The following is a 22,177-nucleotide window of genomic DNA, read 5'->3' on the forward strand; positions in this document are numbered from 1 at the left end:
CAAAATACTGAAATCTGAGTGGTTTCCATGGAAGTATTATCATAACAGTAGTTCATATCCTCACCAATAGAGGACACGTTTGGTCAGTATATGTACAGAGTGATTATCTTAAACTTATCTTACATACAAGCTAAAAATCCGATGAATGTCACTTGATTGTTGAATGACGAGCGTGCTAACGTATTTCAGACGCTGTATATTAACGAAGCATTACACACCGATTTTATTTAACCTGAGCTGAGCCACGATTCGTGGGATAATATAGGTTAGGTTATAGTTTTACGTTTCTCTAGTCCTAGTTGTGTTTATATTTGTATTTTATTCTTTAACTATTCCTGGTAATGCCTCGACATCGGTAAGATTATTAAATGATAGATTAAACGAGCAGTAATGACATTAATTCTGTTAGGTCTCTCAGTATTAGTCCCAGAAGGTCATCAAAATCTAATTACAAAGACCATCATAAATCCAGTGGCAAACATAAACATTCTTCCTCTTCCTCTTCTAATTGTGACCAGAATTCCAAGAAAGTAAAGCGCAAATCTCGTAGAGACTCATCAAGCGACTCTACTGATAGCTCAGATTCTGACAATTCATTAAAGCTGTTGGAAAAACTAAAAAATGAAAGGATTAAGCATGTGGAGGAGCGTAAACGACAAAAGGAGTTTCTGAAAGCCACCGAAACACCCGAAGAGAAAAGGTAGTAAGTGTTCAATTGTTTAGGTCAGCTAAGTGTAAACACAATTTTAGATTACGGAGATTACTTAAAAAGGAAGCAAAGGAACGTAAAAGAAAGGAATTAATGGGGTGGGATAACGAGTATCTGCATTACACAAACGCGGACAATCCCTTCGGTGACGCTAATTTGTTGTCGACGTTTGTATGGAGCAAGAAAATGGCGAAGGAAGGTTTGGTTGGCGTTAGTTCGGAGGAATTAGAGACACGAAATAAATACAAGCAAGATGAAAATAAAAGAGAACTAGAAAAGGTTTGTGTCATAGCTTTATATCTAAGGCAGCAATTATTTTGTTTGTTGTAGGTTAAAAAGAGACGTCTCGAACGTGAACAGGAGAGACAGAATAGGGAAGAAGAAATGCAAAGGTTGCAAAGAAGTAAAGAGGCCGCACAGTTTGAGGAATGGGAAAGGCAGGAAGATAAGTTCCATTTAGAACAGGCTAGGTTACGCTCGCATATTAGAATACAAGACGGGAGAGGTAAATACAATCGCCAATTTTTTCTGTATGAGGGCTGTATGTCTACTTTTAAATGACAAAATCTTTGTAAGTGCTCCTAATTTTAGGCAACCAAAATAACCTTTTAAAACGAAGAATTTAGAAACTCTATTGTCGCTACTGCCCGTATAATATCACTGTAATGATGAATCTTTTGCAGCGCTATCTCTTGTACCTACAAATTTTGATTATTTCAGAAATCACTCGTCTCATCGTTTTATCTCTTAGCCACAACCCTAATTGCATAATTTAAAAATATTAATGATACAAAGGATCTTATTTTAGCTAAACCAATTGATCTACTGGCAAAGTACATAAGCGCAGAAGAGGAGGTCGACGCCGTAGAAATGCATGAACCGTACACTTATCTTAACGGTCTTCACATTAAGGATTTAGAAGATCTGATTGAAGACATCAAAGTGTATCAAGAACTGGAGCGGGGTAAAAATTTGGATTATTGGAATGATATCACTGTAATCGTCGAAGATGAACTTCAAAAGTTGCGGAAATTACAGCAAGAAAATGACTTTGACACTGGAATAAGCCGACGAGAAGGCATTCACCAATCAGTTGCTTCCGACGTCACGCAAGTGTTTAAGGGCAAAACCACTTCTCAGTTAATAAATTTGCAAATACAAATTGACAAGAAAATACACGGGAAGACAGACGGCATTGATATCGGTTACTGGGAATCGCTTTCGTCACAGCTGAAAGGTGAGAGATTTCTTATTTGGTTTGCTCACCTTAATATAAACATTATAGCGCATATGGCAAGGGCGAGATTACGAGATCGGCATCAAGATAATCTCAGACGTAAACTTCAAGTAAGTTCTTTGAGTTTCACACGAAGTATCTTTTACAATATTGTGCAGGTTTTGAAAGCAGAACAAGCAGTTGCAGCTTCGAACGTTGATACTGTTGAAACTAACGAGGATTCTGAAGATGTTGCTTCGATAAAGATCGAAGAAGAACCGGAACCAAGTTGTAGTAAGGAGCAGGAGGAAGAGGTGGAGGAAAGTGATCGCGAGGAGTAAGTTTATTTCGCTTACAATGTGTATTTCTCATTCTTTTAAATTGCAGACAACCAGAAGAACAAGACGGAGAAGAAGAAGACGAAGAGAACGCCGAAACTGTGTTACTAAATGAATGCTTTGCATCTTACACAAACGGAGGATACAGTCCTAAATTTCTGTCGTGTGACCGTTTGGAACCGGGTACAATTGTTGTTAGTGAGGAGGATGATTTGAAGAGATTAGAATTCGCCAGAGCTCAGGTTTCCAACTCCGGAAAGAAGGTTGATGTAAGTGCAAACTGTGTTTGTGTCGGCGAAGATCATACTATACTAGATCCTTTTATAATGATAATAATAATAATGACTTTATTTGGACACACTATGACAAATATACACGGTGTCCATTTTTCGAGTGCCACTATGGGGATCTCACTTATCTTAAGAGACAGAAAGTTGGTTAAATGGGGGCAAAGTTGCCAATTTTCGCGCTGAATAAGAATCTGAAAAGACATTTTAAATATATCCAATAGTTTTGAAGATATCTCAAAAAAACAAAAATTTCTGATTTTCGTTTTTATTTTTTTTATGATAAACTAATCGTAGTAGACATTTCTAATTAACACATTATTCGGACACTTTTTAATGGAGATTTCAAATATGGCATCCTGTTTTTAATAACTCTCCAGATGACGGAGAAACACGTGGCAACTTTAGTTTTTCTTATGGGCGCCATTTTGAATTTTCACATTTTGAGATTACGTCTTTTTTTCTCTTTACAACGATATATCACACATGGTGGTTCAGTATCACATTTTTCCTAAAAATACAATTTTTAATTTTTTGAGAAGAGTGCTTTGGAAAAACAAAACGTTCTTTTGTTGTGAACAAAAGGTTGACTTATTTCATGTAGTGTCATTTAGGTTTATGCTAGTTGTATTGCGAAAATGCCTTTTTCAAGTGCAGATCAAAGAGATAGGTATGATCCAAATTTACTACACTTCTCATCGAAATGCCCACATGACTGCTGCAACATACTTGCAGCGTTATCCAGAGGGGCAACAACCTAGTTTGAGGTATTTTTCTTTGCTGCATAAAAACTTGGGCGAATGTGGTTCTTTTAAAAGATGTAGACAGCAATATGGTGATAGACCCAATTAAAATGAGCAGGCAATTTGGCAACCAGTTGAGATGAAAATCTAATTTCTACTTCTCTGACAACGCTGCAACCAGACATGGATCAAACTGTCAAACTTTTGTTGACAACAAAAGAACGTTTTGTTTTTCCAAAGCACTCTTCTCAAAAAATGAAAAATTGTATTTTTAGGAAAAATGTGATACTGAACCACCATGTGTGATATATCGTTGTAAAGAGAAAAAAAGACGTAATCCCAAAATGTCAAAATTCAATATGGCGCCCATAAGAAAAACTAAAGTTGCCACGTGTTTCTCCGTCATCTTGAACGTAATTAAAAACAGGATGCCATATTTGAAATCTCCATTAAAAAGTGTCCGAATAATGTGCTAATTAGAAATGTCTACTACGACTAGTTTATCATAAAAAAATTAAAAACGAAAATCAGAAATTTTCGTTTTTTTGTGATATCTTCAAAAGTATTGAAGATATTTCAAATTTCTTTTCAGATTCTTATTCAGCACGGAAATTTGCAACTTTGCCCCCATTTAACCAACTTTCTATCTCTTAAGATAAGTGAGATCCCCATAGTGGCACTCGAAAAATGGACACCGTGTATAAACAATACCACTATTATACATACAACTTGGCGTCCAAAAAGCGAAGGCTACTATGTATAATCCAGGTATTTTTACATTTCTGCACCCATAGATGGGTAGATAGAGAGAAGTCTGTTTTTGTTAACGCATAGTAGTGTTAATGCCTAAGTTAAGGAAGGTGGCATTACAGGTACGTTACGGTATGAGTTTTTACAGTACTTTACTCAAACAATGATTTCGAATATTTTCTTTGGCCTTTAGAATGTGAAATAAATATGTCTGTCTGCTTGACGAGGACGACTCATTTATTTTGGGTTTTTAATGGTGGCGTTCACATGCGCAATAAAGAAATAATGACGAATTCATGTTCTTGAAAGACTTAATATGTAAATCTCCCTAATTGTGTTTTTTTAATTTAACGCAGTCACGTAAATTCACCAGAGACATTGATTTCTGATTAACACTTGTCATTTTAGAATGTACTAACCAAAGAAGATATTATGTTACAACGAGAAGCCAGGAAAGGTATGGGCGAAGATGAAGCTCAATTTTCGGTCGAGGCCGCTTTGGACAATCAAGTTTATCTGTGGTCAGATAAATATCGCCCCCGGAAACCTCGCTACTTCAACAGAGTGCATACAGGTTTCGAGTGGAATAAGTATAATCAAACTCACTACGATATGGATAACCCTCCGCCTAAAATAGTGCAGGGCTATAAGTTTAATATTTTCTATCCCGATCTTATTGATAAGGGCAGTACTCCTGAGTATTTTTTGGTATGTATCTTTTATTATTGTATCACAATCTTTAAGTGTTATGTTACAGACTCCATGTGCAGACAACAGAGAATTTGCTATACTTCGGTTCCATGCTGGACCACCGTATGAGGATATTGCTTTTAAGATAGTTAATCGTGAATGGGAGTATTCTTACAAAAGAGGATTTCGGTGTCAATTTCATAATAATATCTTTCAATTATGGTTCCACTTCAAGCGGTATAGATATAGAAGATAAATGTAATTTATAGGATGTTTATAAAAAATAAAAAGCTACAATCGTAACAATTATTTCTATTTATATTTATGCTGAATGACCGATTATCTACTCTTGGGTTCTGTTAATATTTAGCTTTGTGACACCCTCGGCCTACATCACTGGAACTAAAGACGTTTACTTGAGTTGTGAGGTGCCCAAGCTTCTACCATCAGGATATTTATTTAGTGAACATTCTTGTGGACTTCTTTGGAATCTTTGTCTACTTCACAATGCAAACTGAGACTGTTCTTTTGTAAGATACTTTTCTGTCCTGATCTGTACTAAATGCTTTTTTCAGGTTCTAATATTTTCCGAATTTTGTGCATTAATAATCTTGCAATATAAATGAATTTGTCTTCTTCCTAAGAGCCTCTTCTCACAAGGCGTTTTTGAAGCGAGGCGAAGTAGCAGGGTACGTGATTGTGGGGCGCGCCTTTGCAGCGTTACTGTGTCGCGGGTGCATCTGCTAAGTCGCGCTACCGAGTGTGAGATGTTTCGCCAGACACCAGCAGGTGTCACCTGTGAAACCGAAAATAGCTGTCGCTTCAATGCATCGAGATGAACGCCGTCCTCAAACTAGCCATTTTTTTAAAGAACGACGGCCGCTGTAGGTACGTATTCTTTCCACACAACAAACTTGTCTTACCTTGCATGGTGGCGTTTCTGAAAATCGCTGCCCGCTACTAGTGGCGCTGCAAATCGCGCCGTGTGAAGGGGTCAGCACGTGTTTGTGTAGCGGATATTTCTCAAGTTCTTAAAATTAAAACTAATTTCAAAAAAGCGCGTTCTGTTTGGCTTTTAGTGCTATCAGCTATCATATGTGGAAAAGGGAACCTCAGAAATTCACAATATTCTAATGTTGAAAGTTGAAGCACACTCGCTTGTTTTTTTTAAATGGACCGTATAATAAACATAAATTTAGCCTTTTAGGTATATTATGTAGAATGTATAGCTCGAAAGAAAGTATTTTAATTTTGTCTGAGCTATATGTTTAATAAAACCACAGATTACCTAACTGATATAAAACTTACCCTTTTCGAGAAAAATAAAAAAAAATTCGTTAACTTAAGTGGTGGAGTTCCGGAGCCTTTGTGACTCAGACAGACATCAAGAGCGCAAAAGTGCACTTTTTATTTTTTGAAAGTGAAAGTGCACTAAAAATCGAAAATTTTTACCTTTGACCATGAATAACTTTTTGGCACACATGAGATCTATGAGGACTGTTGGTCCTATATTTTTATTGGTGTATCCAACGTCTCTACCAAAATTTAGCTATGTCGGAATGTTTGTTATTTGAAATGTTTATTTTAACCGGACTGTGCTCACATATATGTATCTATTGATTGATACTATACCTACTTATCATTGTTACACTTAAATGCAGTTCAAAAAAAGAATTTTTGATTACCTAAGTTCTTTAGTAGTACCAGTTGTACGCATTTAAAACTTTGTTGTCATCGTTGTCATTGGCATGGCACCTGTTTAAATCTTAAAAATTCCCACGCGCGCTAGTCCAGTCCGCCCGCGCGCGTTGTCGAGAGCGGAAAAGCGTTGGGTGATTGCTACTTTTAAAAATCGCAATAACTTTCCAGTTTCCCTATAGTGCCAGTGCAAAAACGGGGTGTGTATCGATGAAGAAAAAACGACGTAACCTACCTCCTATAAAAGTGTATATGTCTGAAATTAATATTTCGCCGCCAATATCTGTTCGAAACGAGGGAAACATGGTAAAGAAAAATTCGAATTTAAAGCTTCAGATAAAACCTAGACCTCCCAAAAATAAGGAAAATAAGAATGATCAAGAGGAACAGGAGGACGAACGTCCTTTAACCGCAACATTAGAAAAACCTCAAATTTTAGACATAAAGTTCATAAACAAAATTGATATGTCCTTAATAAGAAAGGAGTTTTTATGTATAACAAACCTTTGCCGTGCACCACTAACGGTAATCAAACTCCCCAACGAAGGTCCATTAACAGATCGTCCCCTCAGTTTACCCAATTGCATAGTGAAAAAAATCGTCGACGTCGAGCCGCCACGTTCTAAAACAAGTTGCGAGATGAATAAAAAATGCAAATCGCATACGGCCGGACCGAAAAAAGTGCAAAATTTGATAGTGCCGATTAGGAACATAACTAAATCTCCCAGAAGTAATGGCGTTACTAAAAAAACGGAAAACGACGCGTCCCAAAAGCTAATGAGAATTGTTCGTACGAATGATTATAATAAGACCATGAAACTTCCTCAACCTTGCACGACTTGCGGAAGGCCAGATCAACCGGAACGTTTTCACAGCCATCCAGTTGCTACTTCCAAATCTCCACCAAAACCGAATGAAAATATAAAAATTTTGACGAAATCTACTGTCCAAAAGCCGGTCGCAATCAAATACAAATCCAAGCAAAGTGAGAGTAAAGTACAAAAAGTTGAACCGGTGCCGAGGAAGAAGACCGGAAGTGAACGCGCAAAAATTAATTCGAAACCGGCGTCTGGTGTAAAAGGACCTAAGACGTTAATGTGTTATATTTGTGGTAGAGAATTTGGAACAGCTTCGTTGCCGTTACATGAGCCCCGGTGTCTAGAGGTAAGGCAAAACGAATTAGCTTTCACTGTTTAACTAACCCGCTTAAACATTTACCTATATTATGTTCATATGTTGTATAAATTCATAATCAATATTGTTTTGTTTCACATTTGACTCGAAGCGGGTACCTACTTGCGCAATCAATAATGGACAGCCGTTGTCTAAATATAGTAGTATACAACACCTACCCAGCCATGAATCATTCGCGCAAATGCATATTTATGAAATCCGTATTTGGAGATTATTTACTTTTGTACTTATACAAACGATATCCCCTTTACGCATTTGTACATCAGTCTGTACGTCGTGCTGTCGTAGAAATCGTAAACGTGCAGCGAACATGCGTTTATGCTGTCAGGGCCCCACGGGCCACAAAGACCAAAATTTAATCGCTTCTTTACTGTCAGAGTCTGTCTGTGTCCCAATACTTTGAGCTTTATGCATTTCTTAGTTTTTCCCGAAAATTCGAGACCACTCTTGACTACAATTTGTCAGATGTTCCATTTTCTCACCTTTTCTAGAGAGTACTCGTTTTGACATTATCAATATATAAGTCAGTTCCAACAACATTGTTCGCAAAATTTTTATTGATTCATGAGCGATTCTCCGGTTGTTCTTCAGAACTTGCTCCACATTTTGGAAAATACCTATTAAACATTTTCAGCGATCGCTAAGAAATTCTGGAGAAACAAAAACTACAGTAAAAGTGTCTGGTAGAATTTTTTACGGGTTTTTGGAATGGAATTTAGAAAACATAATTGGTGGATTTGGTGATTCCTACGGGGAACTCCATAAAATCGCTGAACAAATCTCTTGGGAATCTATCCCATTCACCGTTAAAAGTCATCCCTTTCTATACACTTACAAAATTTCCACCCAGGATTTCGGAACCCAGTATCGACCCAGATTCGACTCAAAATATATTACCTAAGCTTTCTGCAGACCAACAGTTGCATTCTCTTTATAGAATCTCTGGGAATCGATATATGTAGATAGGGTTTTGATTTTTATTATTTTCGCTCTGCACATACCAGTACAACCATAGTATCGCGCCTTCTTAAAGTCGAAAACTACAAGAACACAACATTTGTATGATGAAATAAAAATAGCACAAAACGATTACAACATTATTACCGGAACCATAGACCTCTACTTTTAATTTCACGGACCCGCATCATAATCAATGGAGTAGTAATTTGGTTTATTTTTATTTTTTCGCTTGCCATACCTACAACATTATCGCCCTACACACGCAAATTTTATTTTACTTTTAGAAATGGCAAAGAGAAAACATGACTTTACCGGCCAATCAACGCATGAATCTACCGAAAAAACCCGACATACCTATGAACAGTGAGCAATGGAATCAACGTGCATGGGAATCGTGCCAAGTAAGAGATATTTTTAAACTTCATTTTTACTTAAACCTTAAACTTATATTTAACATAGAGGATACCATTGAATATTGGATGTTATCATTGTATATATATTATACCTACATATACAGTGATGTTACCTATAACTCAAATGAACGTCTATTTTTTATATAGAATGCCTCTAAGATAAATTTGAAATTATTTCGAAATTTTACAAAATTGATCATTACATAAACATCTATATAGTCCATTAATATACAGTTCAGTAATTGGTGCGTAGAGTAATAACTTGCGCTTTGTTTGTAAGCAGGGCCAATTTTTTCGCACATGACACTCCTTATAAAACCTAAAATGATAGTTGTTGTCGATAATCAGAGCATAAGTTGGAATAATAAGTAAGTACTATTGTTCAATAGACGTTAGCTGCATAGGCAAATAAAATATACGTAGTTCAAAGTGGTGGAATCATCACTGTAACGAAAAAGAAATTATTTGATTTAGGTACTGTCGATATAGCGCCTATATAGTAACTATTGTAATTATAACGATAAAATCAAATGTATACCTATCGATAGAAAAGGGGCGAATGCATGTCGCATGTCATGAAGCTAATTGTGTAGTTCAAGGTTTCAAGGTAAAAAATCAATGTTGTTTATCTGAAACTTACTAGTATTTACACAGTGGAGAGGTGTATATTTAGAAAGAAATTTTCAAGTTTCCGAATCAAATCAGGCATTCCTTTCCAATTTCGTTATGTAAGCATATTGAGTGGGTATACTTTGAAATAGAATAATACAATTTTCGTTTCAAGCACCATGTAACACATGAAAACTATATGTCTACAAATCCCCTGCAAGAAAATAAATGTTCGTCTGTCCATCCACCCATCTATTGTCACATTGTGTACTTTAAAATTAAAACAAAGTATCTATACCCATATATCATAATTGTACCTACATTTACCTAATAAATACAAAATTAACATTTTTTTGGTTTTGTGGTTTCAATTTCAATTTCAATTTAATTATTTCCCTTTGGCATACAACAGTACATAGGACGCGTCATACCGTTCTACTGTATTAGTGTTATGCAAATGATGGATGAAGCAACAAAAAGCATCTTTTGGTGGTAAAACTGAGTGGCTTTTGTAATTTTGCATATACCTAAAGTATTTCTATTTTTCAGGCTTCCCTAGTTCCTTGCGACTCTTGCGGCCGAACGTTTTTACCTGACCGACTTACAGTGCATCAACGTAGCTGCAACAATTCCAAGACCGCGGTGAGTGAGAACTCATTTTTTTGTTCCTTAAATGAGGCCTTCCATTTTAAATAGTATTTATCTATTGCGCCCACCAAACCTGAGACTTTGTACAGTTAAAAAACAAAAAGTATTTACTTAATAAATTTTTAAATTAAAGATTTTATTTATTTATTAAAACTAACAATTTTTAATCGTTATTTTATCGTATTGTTATAATAAGAATAACCTTATGCAATAATAATTCTAACAACACCCAGAGAATCCATACCAGTAGTTCGATTAGGTACCGTCACCTTAGAGGCAGTTTGGGGCACGTTATAGTACCAAAGTGTATGTTTTAATTTTGAGGGTTCAGATATTGTCACTCAAAACATAGGTAGTTAATTAAAGCACTCGACTCCTGTAATCAGCTGCAGCAATTTTAATGTTAAAATGTTTATATATTATTTTTTTCACTACTATACTAGTGATTGAAGTCATCTAAATTAACAGATTACATTGTTACGATAGTGAACCGTTTTACATAATATCTTGTTTATTAGTTTTACATGTCAATCAAGTACGTGGAAAGTACATAAAAGTCAATCAGGCTGGATTTTGTTCTATCATTCACATACAGGGTGGCCATTTGAAAACGAAACAGAGCCTATTTTGGGGACCTCAAAACATTTACGAAAAAATCCTCGGACCCGTCAATTTTTGATCCAAGGGGGAACCATTTTTTTGCTAGTTTCGCCCTCCTGGGGGCAAAGCCATAGCCGGGGTGACAAGTGCCCCCAAAATTTTAAATCGAATGGGGGGTCGAGTGATACCTTATTTTGAAGGTATTTTTATGTAGATTATAACTCTTAAGATTTAAATCAGTTTTATTTTAAGTGCTTAAAGCTAAAATCAATCAAGTAAATGTTGGAAATGTTGGCCTTCGACTTCCATACAATAATACAGGTTTTGTTCAAACCTTTCCCGTACATTTTGCAAAACTTCTGGGGTGATTTGACGACATTCATCAATTATTCTTTGTCGCAAGTTCTCTAGCGACGTTGGCTGACTAGCATAAATTTCAGTTTTTAAATGTCCCCATAAAAAAAATCTAACAGACTTAAGTCCGGGGAACGAGGAGGCCATTCAATAGCTCCTCTTCTTCCAATCCATTGTCCTGGAAACGTTTAGTCCAAATATTGACGAACCCTTGCAGCATAGTGGGGTGGCGCACCATCTTGTTACTATACGATTTTCCAAGTACTCGTTATTTTCTAGTATCTCCACTAATGCTGGATGAATCGTATTTTCTAATAACTTCAAGTACACCTCTCCTGTTAGATTGCCAGGTAAAAAGAAGGGGCCTACGATATGGTTACCAAAAATGCCAGCCCAAACTTTCAATTTTTCGGGACGTTGTGTATGCACCTCACGAAATATTCTGGGATTTGAATCAGCCCAATAGCGACAGGTTTGTATTTGTCAGTACTATTATTTGACAACAACAATTGACAAGCACTATTAAACTTCAAAATGTTGCTATAGTAACGCTCTCAACAATAACCAAGATTTCCGTTGCAGAATTGGCATACCCACCTACAGGTATTAAAAAGAAAAAAACCAACAAAAAGTACGGTTCAGAATGTAGGAGAACAACATTTTTTGTATTTACTGTTGTATTAATTTTTGTTATTTAACTAATTCATTTACAAGCATTTTTTTCATAAGAAAATGTTGACACGTTTTTAACTTTTATTAGAAGTCTGTATCGGCTAGGCAAATTAGTAGCGATTTAAAACTTAAGGGTTGTAATCCACATAAAAATACCTTCAAAATAAGGTATCACTCGACCCCCCCATTCGATTTAAAATTTTGGGAGCACTTGTCACCCCCGCTAGGGCTTTGCCCTTAGGAGGGCGAAACTAGCAAAAAAAATGGTTCCCCCTTGAATCAAAAATTGACGGGTCCGAGGATTTTTTCGTAAATGTTTTGAGGTTCCCAAAATAGGCCCTGTTTCGTTTTCAAATGTCCACCCTGTATTTTCAAAGGGCAATTTCGTTTGAATCTTTTCAAAATGTGACAATTTTAAGTGAGCAATTTTTCTGGAAATGAAAGATGGTGGTAATTATTCATTTTAGGAAATCTGTCTAAACGTTTATTGAGCGAAATTTTGGATTGTGATCTCTAACAGTGACAGCGTGACAGTTCTTATTATTGAGTAGGTACTAGTTACTAATGACCTGTCCTGATTATTAACCACTTTGAAAAGCTGCCGAGAAAGCCAAGTTTACAAGTGCAACAAAAGGTTAATAATCATGTCATCATAGGCTAGTAGTGAACACAAGTTGGTAAAGTACCTACTGGATGCGTCGAGCTACTTTAAGCGCGTTTTTGTTCGACGAATCAAGGTTTTATTAGTGCTGAAATATAATCTGCTTGCGAGGAATTGTGACAAAAAGCTAACATGTTTCAAACCCGAGCATTCTACGGTGATTCCTTGGGAAGTTATACTTAAGAAATCTTTACAGCCAACTGACCGACTGACCGACCGACCGAAGAGCCAAAGTGAATAACGGGCGATCAAAAATGAGTTGCTTTGGCTTACCAAACCAAAACTGGGACTATACATAGTTGGCAACACACAACACAAATTGCATTGACATTTAATATTTGTAGTATTTGTATGTAATGAAAGATTTCGGTTAAAAAACGGTGCTATGTAATTTGCGTTATAGAAACTGGAGTACAATAAAATTATTGATTTGTATTAAAAACGTAGTGTATAGAAAGCCTGCATTTGTATAGATTTTGATCACGATGGTTCTAAAAGACATGCGCTGAAATTGTCTCGCTTGCACATGACGTCTGCGTGGCATACGTTTGCCTTTCACGTTCCTTTTCGCGAACCGTCTCTCTTCTTCCTCTTTGTGGGGAGTACGCCATAGTTGGCGTTTTAGTGTTGCATCTCTGTGTGAAAATCTTAAAACATCCAACATGGTAAGTGATTTAACATAATTTTATTTATTCAATCTCGTTCATCCCACATCCATTGAGACTTTTAGCCCGTTATTTTTTCAAAAACACGATTTTTTTTGTAAAAATAACGGAAACTCGTTATTGCACAACAGTGTGTAATATTGAAAGCTGTAAATGCTAAGCGCCCTTTGATTTTTCCATTCAATCGTCTCTTGTCCTAGTGACATTCCCACAACGGCGTTACAATTTGATTTGCTTTATAATTTGCTAAAAAGTGTGTTAACACATGCTGTACCAGTGTCATACACATAAATTATAATGGTTTGTAATAATGTACTTTGTCGTTTAATAATTCGTTTGTTTGTAGGTTAATTTTACAGTAGACGAAATCCGTGGCATGATGGACAAAAAACGGAACATCCGTAACATGTCCGTCATTGCTCACGTTGATCACGGCAAATCGACCTTAACAGACTCCCTAGTGTCCAAAGCCGGTATTATTGCCGGTGCCAAGGCAGGTGAAACTCGTTTCACCGATACGCGGAAGGACGAACAGGAACGTTGCATTACAATTAAATCAACGTAAGTGCCACATTTAACAACTGTCGTTCTAGCTTTCTGAAATGATGATTGTTCAACAAAGACCGATAATAATTGAAGAATATAAGAACGGCCAACTGAAGTTAAAACCTGATATTACCTTCGATCTTACCACGATGTAGTCTCATTATATTTTTCTTTTTAGGGCCATCTCTATGTACTTCGAGTTGGACGATAAGGATTTAGTTTTCATTACCAACCCAGATCAACGGGAAAAGGAGGAAAAGGGTTTCTTAATTAATTTAATTGACTCACCTGGACACGTCGATTTCTCTTCTGAAGTAACGGCTGCACTCCGTGTCACCGATGGTGCTTTAGTGGTCGTGGATTGTGTGTCAGGTAATTCTTGCTACTTTTCGATCTTCCTGCACATACGTTCCGCTTCATAGCTCACATTGGTACATTTTTTAAATGTTCCAATTGAGCCCTGTTGATGTCGGGAGTGCAATGGAAGAATATAATTCTAAGACCGTTTTAACGCTGTTACACGACCTCTATCTTTATGTCTGGTTGTAATACGCTTCGACGTTTTTAGAACATTTACTTAATAAAGTAGTGAGCGGATGTTTTACTTAATTTGTTGTAGGTGTCTGTGTACAAACTGAAACCGTGTTACGTCAGGCCATCGCCGAACGTATTAAGCCTATTCTGTTCATGAACAAAATGGATCGTGCTCTTCTTGAATTGCAACTGGAAGCCGAAGAGTTGTATCAAACTTTCCAACGTATTGTAGAAAATGTTAACGTAATCATTGCCACGTATTCAGATGACAGTGGACCAATGGGTGAAGTTCGTGTAAGTACTTATTGCTTGCTACTTCCATGTACTGTTTACAACATTTTTTGGTAGAAGTGGAATCTTTTGTTGAACAAAATAGGTACTGAAGATTAAGGTCTCTTGCAATGCAACACTTGGCAATTTTCGTTCATGTAGAAGTAATCTAAAACTGCCAAAAGTTGTTTATTTACGAGCCACAAATAAAATTGCAAGTGATATAATTTCAATTCTATCAATTTTAAGAAGCTCACGATTCAAAATGGAATAGTGAGATCAAGTATTAATTTAAGAGTTTTTTTTTGCAAACTCGAATTTTGTTATCTATTGGAAAATATTGAATTTATATCTGTCTACAAGGCTGGATAATTTTTTTCAAAAATTCAAATTTTGGTTTTATTATTTTCATGTTATATACCTAGCGCAAATATGTGGTCATAATTTTTGTGTTAAGTACAGGTTTTTCAATGTCAGCTGTTGACCCACAAACTGATACTCCAAATGTATTATGTAAGCACGAATTGATATAGTATATTAAAGTACAAGTGTCATTTGACGAAGATTGTCACACGAGGTAGGTAGCGGCGAATGTGGCAAAAGCCGAGTGCGCCAAGTAGACAAATGACACGTGTGCTTTATACTATTTTTTCTATTTCGACTTTATTTTAAATAATAAATTATACAAATTATAAATATTGCCTTTAGGCGTTGTTAGGTAATTTTAAACTATCATTCAGTGTATGTTGGTAATAGACACAGTTCATTTATTTTCACGTTGGCTAACCTGATTCCTGTATTTTCAAACTTCAAACTTTTAATTATTTGGTCATAATTCCATTTTGCGGCAGTTATGATGAATACGGATGACAAACACGTCTCTTGTACCCCACCAGAGATCCAAGAGATTGCCAATGAAGCGACGTTAAATTTACTGCCTGTAAAATCGAAAGTAAAGTACAAGGAGTACAAAATTTTTGAAAACTGGCTGGCCGAGAAGGGAGTTCAAAAAGTAAGCAAGAATGTATTGCTGGTACTACGCTAAGTAAAACTAAAAAAAGTTCTACCCTTTGGAGTATACACCGTGTCCATTTTTCGAGTGCCACTATGGGGATCTTACTTATCTTAAGAGATAGAAAGTTGGTTAAATGGGGGCAAAGTTGCAAATTTCCGTGCTGAATAAGAATCTGAAAAGAAATTTGAATTATCTTTAATAGTTTTGAAGTTATCGCAAAAAAACGAAAATGTCTGATTTTAGTTTTTAATTTTTTTATGATAACCTAATCGTAGTACCCATTTCTAATTAACACATTATTCGGACACTTTTTAATGGAGATTTCAAATATGGCATCCTGTTTTTAATAACTTTCAAGATGACTGAGAAACACATGGCAACTTTAGTTTTTCTTATGTGCGCCATTTTGAATTTTCACATTTTGAGATTACGTCTTTTTTTCTCTTTATTCAAATTTCGAAAAATTTAAATAAACAAGTTACGGAAAAAACCTATAAAGTCAACTGTAAGAATATACTCAAAAATCGAGACAGCCACAGCCCCTCCTTTCATTATACAGCTTTTATGAAGAAAAGGACGAAAAACAGAACTTTGTTGTTGTTGAAGCACGGAAAATTAACGTGGGGATTCAAATTCTACATTTGTAAACAGTACACTTTTTTTAAAATCTAATTTTCTAAATAATTTAAAAGGAATAGTAAAGCAAATAACTTTTTCTTCAATTGAACAGGTGGACCCCAGCAAGGGTTCGGTAGGGTTCGGTTCCGGTCTGCACGGTTGGGCATTTACTCTGAAGCAGTTTGCCGAAATGTACTCTGAGAAATTCAAGATCGATGTCGTTAAACTAATGAACCGTTTGTGGGGAGAAAACTTCTTCAGCCCCAAGACAAAGAAGTGGGCCAAGCAAAAGGAAGCCGATAACAAGCGTTCGTTCTGCATGTACGTTTTGGATCCCATCTACAAAATTTTCGACTGCATCATGAACTACAAGTAAGTGTTCTTCGGTTCGTTTCGATTTGGGTTAATTGGTGATGAGATAAAACACAGACCTGTTCTGAAAGTAAATTTGTTGAAGATTTGTTTGCTGAACGTCATTTAATAATAGAATGTAGTGGTTCTTCTGCCAGCAAGCGCTAATTACAATTTTCATAGGAAAGAAGAAACCGAACAGCTGCTTTCCAAGCTTGGTGTTGTACTGAAGCACGAAGACAAGGATAAGGATGGAAAGCCATTATTAAAGGTTGTTATGCGTACGTGGCTTCCCGCTGGTGAAGCTTTACTTCAAATGATTGCCATCCATCTTCCATCACCGGTAGTGGCACAGAAATATCGTATGGAAATGTTATACGAAGGTCCTCATGATGATGAGGCGGCTCTTGCTGTTAAGAATTGCGATCCCAATGGTCCCCTTATGATGTACGTGTCAAAAATGGTACCGACTTCTGATAAAGGACGTTTCTACGCATTCGGACGTGTATTTTCGGGCAAAGTAGCTACTGGCCAAAAAGCTCGCATCATGGGTCCAAATTACACCCCAGGAAAGAAAGAAGACTTGTACGAGAAAGCTATCCAAAGAACCATCCTTATGATGGGCCGTTACGTTGAAGCCATCGAAGACGTACCCTCTGGCAATATTTGCGGTTTGGTTGGTGTAGATCAATTCTTAGTGAAAACTGGCACCATTACAACTTTCAAAGATGCCCACAACATGAAGGTCATGAAATTCAGTGTTTCTCCTGTTGTGCGTGTAGCCGTAGAACCCAAGAATCCGGCCGATTTACCCAAATTAGTAGAAGGTTTGTTTTAATTTGTTCTAGTGTCCGATTACGAATGTTTGTTAACAGGTCTTAAACGTCTCGCCAAATCCGATCCTATGGTTCAATGTATTATTGAGGAATCTGGAGAACACATCATCGCCGGTGCCGGCGAATTGCACTTGGAAATTTGCCTGAAAGATTTAGAAGAGGATCATGCGTGTATTCCACTTAAGAAGTCTGACCCAGTCGTATCGTACCGTGAAAGTGTGAGTGAAGAATCCAATCAAATGTGTCTTTCAAAGTCGCCAAATAAGCATAATCGTTTGTTTATGAAAGCTTGTCCCATGCCTGATGGATTAGCGGAGGATATTGACAATGTAATATTCCACGCCGTATTTTCTATTGCTAATAGTTTTAATTTAGGGTGATGTCAACCCTCGGGATGACTTCAAAGTTCGTGCTCGTTACTTAAGTGAGAAATACGATTACGATGTTACAGAAGCACGTAAAATCTGGTGTTTCGGACCTGACGGTACCGGTCCCAACATCCTTGTGGACTGCACGAAAGGTGTGCAGTATCTCAATGAAATCAAAGATTCCGTTGTTGCTGGCTTCCAATGGGCAGCGAAGGAGGTACCGGGGATAACCGGATGGAATTTGTCAAGGTTTTCATTGTTTACATTTTTAGGGTGTGCTTGCAGAAGAAAACTTGCGCGGGGTTCGTTTTAACATCTTTGACGTTACACTCCATGCTGACGCTATCCATAGGGGAGGTGGTCAAATTATTCCTACAACACGTAGATGCTTGTACGCTTGTTTGCTCACAGCGGCTCCCAGAATTATGGAGCCAGTTTACCAATGTGAAATTCAGGTTTGTCTCATACTTTAATTTTTTGTTTTCTTAATGCAGCTTATCTTATAGTGCCCTGAAGTTGCAGTAGGTGGTATTTACGGTGTGTTGAATAGAAGACGTGGTCATGTCTTTGAGGAAGCTCAAGTAGCAGGAACACCCATGTTTGTAGTTAAGGCATATCTACCAGTAAACGAATCGTTTGGTTTCACTGCCGATTTACGTTCGAATACGGGCGGTCAAGCTTTCCCACAGTGTGTATTCGATCACTGGCAAATCTTCCCAGGTGACCCAACGGAACCATCCAGCAAAACTTACACAATTGTCCAAGTAAGTAATCAACCACTCTACTCACAATTTTGTCCACAACCGACAGTGCTACTTCATTTTAAATAAATTAGCATTCGCAGTTTGTGGTAAATTAATAAGTCTGTGTCTTATTATGTGTGGATTCATATAATAACAACGGGCTTGACATTTCTAAACCTTGTAACTCTGTATACTGACTAGTTGTTCTATTTTAGGATATTAGAAAACGAAAGGGTCTGAAAGATGGACTTCCAGATCTTGCTCAATACTTGGACAAATTGTAAGCTGCAAAGTTAGAGCTGTACAAATAAATATTTTACAAGTACTAAGTTGTAATTTAAATAAGTTGATATTAATTTTTTTTTAATTCAAATTGGTCGGAACCGGATAGGAAGATGTCGGATGTTAACAGCGGTACAAGTTCCAAATTGTAAAAATTGCTAATCCGGTTTAATGAAGTGCATTGTACAGTTATTCCATTGCAAGTAAAGTTCTATTGACGGGAGCTTGTTTTATTTTTTTTCTTTTGTTATACCTTTTATACAGGTTAGTTGCATTGTAAATCATAACTTATTATATTTTATATTTGAGTTTGTTACTCATAATTTTAATAAAATGGTTTTGTGATAGATTTGTAGTAATCTTTTCTTAGTCCAAGATCTGCAGACGATGTTAGTATTACTTATGGTAATGTATATCTTTTCAATTTACCTTCTGCTAATTTTTTTTGTTTTTAGTGCTTGCATGTTACCAGCCATTTTGTATGGAGACTCAACACCATTACGGAATCAGGTAATTAGCTTTTATTTAAATTTGTCACGACTTGACCCCATCTAATAAGCCGTCAGTTTTCTGTATCTGTAAGAAAATTGTGTGCTCATGATGGGAAAAGTGAGTCAGTTTTGTGTATGATTTCTTGGCTATCCAAGACTATCAAAGGAAAAACTGGGACAATTTTTTTTTTCATATGATGAAATTCTCAAATGTTCCTTTTTGTTACAGAATATTCATCAAATGCTTTCAACCTGGTGTGTGAGAAGCTGCCGAAATCAACTTGGGTAATTAGCGTATTATTTTATTTGAATAAATTTTCAAATTACGTATGATTAATTTTCGTTACCGCCCCAGTCTGAGGTGTGTATGATTGATTGGTATATTTGTATGATGTCTGCCAACTTTTGTTGGTAATATTAGTATCTGACATACACATGACATGGTATATTTTTGATTTTAGGTGGAAACTAGGTTGGAACGGATCAGCATTGTGTCGTTATACTGCCACCGTGAGAAAGACAATCTCAAGAAACTAGGAACTTCACTTCAAACACTAAAAATCGTTTTGAGGTACTAGCCATAAATTATTTGTCTTTTTCATCCTTTTGTTTAATCAAACCTTTGCCATGTTCCAATTGTGTTTATGATTATTTTCTTTACCGCCCCAGTCTGATTGTGTATGATGATTGGTTTATTCGTATGATAATACTATTCATTTCTATTGCATTTACAATCTCTTCTGCTTGTTACTAAAGTTGATTTTTTATTGTAGGATTGAACTTGGAAGAAAAAACTGCAACACTTTGGTCTCCTACTTGCTTTACAGGTGATTATGAAGTTTTGTATTATTTGCTGTAAGATGCTGCATATGATTATTGTTGTTTACCGCCCCAGTCTGAGTTGATCTGATTGATTGGTATTCTTATGAGAATGCATTGTCTTTTACAATAGTCTTCTTTTATTTTCTACTTGACTAATAAAGCCTTTGTTTCAGAATCACGGTGTCTTGGCGTTACTTAAATAGGTAAATCTTCGGATACATAATTCTTACAGATCAAGAGTGACCGACGTCAATTTCCACTACGCTCTTGCCATTTATTTCAAAATGATACTTGGCATAATTAATTTTCTTGGTGGTATAGTAATTAAGTCTCTACAGTTTCTGTTTTGAAGCTACCAATCTTCTGAGCAGGAATCCAGAGCCTTACAACTTTGATTTGTTTCTTAACATTCTGAATTATATACATATATTTTAAATAAATATTTATTATATTTTGTGTTTTCTTAAATATTGTGGTGTTATAGGCAATAAAAAGTGGCCTATCAAGCATTCTTTTGGACTATTATTATCAATTGGCATATTTTATTTATGGAATTGAAATTAATGTTGTCGATTATATTGGCATAATTGGCAGTTTTTTGCTAATAAAGTGAAATATCGTTTTTTGGCACGTTCAGAGAAATCTGAAAATTTCACCTTTCCCTACAGTAAATGCACAAATTGATTTTAAAAGAAAAATCGGCTGCCTGTAAAACTATATAGTTTTGGGCGATGCGGTTTAAGTATGATTTATTATTAAGAATAACTATTATTTGCAACAGTTGTATGGAATGTTGTGCCTTTTAATAGTATTCAAATTCAACACCCACAAGTAATTCCAATATACATTTTATCTTTCAAAAAACAGTGGCGGATTTAGGATTTGGTCTAGGGAGGGGCGCATACAATTTTTAAAGTAAATATATTTAAAAAAACATACGTTTAAAAATAGAACATTTTTGGCATAATATATTAAACAAACAAGTAATTCTTTATTAAGTAAGAAAAGAACAAACCAGAAAATGGCTAAGTTGCGACCTTTCTTTTTGTCGGCGCAAATCGATTTTTTTCTACTTTTCAAGAAATTTGTCCAATATAGGTATCCTTATGCGATTAGAGCATTGTGCGCAGGTACACCATCTTGTTGAAACCAACAGTTTCCAGAGCTGTGCAAAGCCCTTTTGCAATGGGCTTCATTCCAAAGCCCTCAAATTCCTCTTAGCACAAAAAGGGCTTAAAATTCCAAAGCCCTTTAAAAAAGGCTTAAAGTTACGAAACCTTAAGCTCAAAGCCCTTTGAAATTGAATTGAAATCCTTTTTAAAAATGAATTGAAATCCGTTAGGAAAAGGAATTGGGATTTGGAATTAAAAGAAATTGAAATCCTTGGCAAAGGAATGGAATTCCTTCGCAAAAGAAATTGAAATGCTTTATGAAAGGAAACCGAACTCCTTTAAAGAACGAACTAAAGTTCTTAACTCCTTCGCCTTTCTAGATTTCGTCCCACCAAACAAACAAACAAATAATTACTTAACAAGTTACGTGCATTATAAAAAATAAAATTTTATTCTTACAAAAAATAAGATATAACGAGAATACAGGACCCAGTAGCCGTAACGTAATAAATATAAATAGTTTGCACAAGTGCTGCTTTGGTTTGCTTTGCTTGCTAGTGCATAATTGTATTATAATTTAGTTAAGGTAGATACTTACACTTTATCCCATTAGAGAATAACAACACCGCACGCACTAACAGTTCTACGTACTGCAAAGTGCAAGCTCACAAAAATTGGAAATAAAAAATGATGTGGGAGTGGGAGGCATATAAGGAATCCTATAAGGGCCTTTTTAAAAGGGTTTCAAGCCTATTAAAAAGGAATTGAAGCTCTTCAAAGGGAATTACATCTTTAAAATGGAGTTTTCAATGAAAAAGTGATTTCAATTCTTTTAAAAGGAATTTAAGCTCTTTGTCTGAAATCCAAAGCCCCAAGCACACGCGAAAAGGCTTTAGACGTAAATTCCAAAGCCCTGTTTTTAGAAAAGGCTTGAAGCCTTAGAATTGCAATCTCTTTTAGAGCTTGAGGTTTTTCCAAGCCT

The 22,177-nt window shown here is 36.1% G+C and overlaps 4 protein-coding genes across 4 annotated transcripts; all 4 read left to right on the plus strand.

Annotated features, from left to right (window-relative positions):
• The first annotated feature begins 179 nt into the window (after positions 1-179).
• Positions 180-5,036, plus strand: LOC116159207 (cactin). The gene is made up of 10 exons (XM_031472155.1): positions 180-355; positions 410-700; positions 751-988; positions 1,040-1,214; positions 1,518-1,946; positions 1,995-2,056; positions 2,105-2,262; positions 2,313-2,532; positions 4,452-4,751; positions 4,801-5,036. The coding sequence occupies exons 1-10, from the start codon at positions 342-344 to the stop codon at positions 4,987-4,989; spliced, it is 2,076 nt and encodes a 691-aa protein (XP_031328015.1). The 5' UTR covers positions 180-341; the 3' UTR covers positions 4,990-5,036.
• Positions 5,037-6,503: 1,467 nt separating this feature from the next.
• Positions 6,504-10,336, plus strand: LOC116159208. The gene is made up of 3 exons (XM_031472156.1): positions 6,504-7,595; positions 8,870-8,986; positions 10,157-10,336. The coding sequence occupies exons 1-3, from the start codon at positions 6,642-6,644 to the stop codon at positions 10,301-10,303; spliced, it is 1,218 nt and encodes a 405-aa protein (XP_031328016.1). The 5' UTR covers positions 6,504-6,641; the 3' UTR covers positions 10,304-10,336.
• Positions 10,337-13,048: 2,712 nt separating this feature from the next.
• LOC116159206 (elongation factor 2) lies at positions 13,049-18,993 on the plus strand. Its single transcript, XM_031472153.1, has 11 exons — positions 13,049-13,207; positions 13,554-13,768; positions 13,932-14,125; positions 14,373-14,581; positions 16,303-16,562; positions 16,725-17,368; positions 17,417-17,706; positions 17,753-17,962; positions 18,018-18,200; positions 18,252-18,509; positions 18,704-18,993. Exons 1-11 carry the CDS (start codon positions 13,205-13,207, stop codon positions 18,770-18,772), a joined length of 2,535 nt encoding a protein of 844 aa, XP_031328013.1. The 5' UTR covers positions 13,049-13,204; the 3' UTR covers positions 18,773-18,993.
• Positions 18,994-19,033: 40 nt separating this feature from the next.
• On the plus strand, positions 19,034-20,539 carry LOC116159209. Its single transcript, XM_031472157.1, has 6 exons — positions 19,034-19,175; positions 19,226-19,280; positions 19,491-19,546; positions 19,723-19,832; positions 20,035-20,088; positions 20,257-20,539. The coding sequence occupies exons 1-6, from the start codon at positions 19,158-19,160 to the stop codon at positions 20,288-20,290; spliced, it is 327 nt and encodes a 108-aa protein (XP_031328017.1). The 5' UTR covers positions 19,034-19,157; the 3' UTR covers positions 20,291-20,539.
• Positions 20,540-22,177: the final 1,638 nt, after the last annotated feature.

This window comes from Photinus pyralis, unplaced genomic scaffold (assembly GCF_008802855.1).
Source record: "Photinus pyralis isolate 1611_PpyrPB1 unplaced genomic scaffold, Ppyr1.3 Ppyr1.4_LG1, whole genome shotgun sequence".
In the NCBI taxonomy this organism is placed as follows: Eukaryota; Metazoa; Arthropoda; class Insecta; order Coleoptera; family Lampyridae; genus Photinus; species Photinus pyralis.

Coding starts and splice junctions, on each gene's coding strand:
- LOC116159207 (XM_031472155.1), top strand. Junction 1,215..1,517: donor TAGAATACAAGACGGGAGAG/GTAAATACAATC, acceptor ATCTTATTTTAG/CTAAACCAATTGATCTACTG. Junction 2,263..2,312: donor GAGGAAAGTGATCGCGAGGA/GTAAGTTTATTT, acceptor TTTAAATTGCAG/ACAACCAGAAGAACAAGACG.
- LOC116159208 (XM_031472156.1), top strand. CDS start 6,642: ATGAAGAAAAAACGACGTAACCTACCTCCTATAAAAGTGTATATGTCT. Junction 7,596..8,869: donor ATGAGCCCCGGTGTCTAGAG/GTAAGGCAAAAC, acceptor TTTTACTTTTAG/AAATGGCAAAGAGAAAACAT. Junction 8,987..10,156: donor GTGCATGGGAATCGTGCCAA/GTAAGAGATATT, acceptor TCTATTTTTCAG/GCTTCCCTAGTTCCTTGCGA.
- LOC116159206 (XM_031472153.1), top strand. Junction 18,201..18,251: donor TTTACCAATGTGAAATTCAG/GTTTGTCTCATA, acceptor CTTATCTTATAG/TGCCCTGAAGTTGCAGTAGG. Junction 18,510..18,703: donor AAACTTACACAATTGTCCAA/GTAAGTAATCAA, acceptor GTTCTATTTTAG/GATATTAGAAAACGAAAGGG.
- LOC116159209 (XM_031472157.1), top strand. Junction 19,281..19,490: donor CAACACCATTACGGAATCAG/GTAATTAGCTTT, acceptor TTTTTGTTACAG/AATATTCATCAAATGCTTTC. Junction 20,089..20,256: donor GTCTCCTACTTGCTTTACAG/GTGATTATGAAG, acceptor CCTTTGTTTCAG/AATCACGGTGTCTTGGCGTT.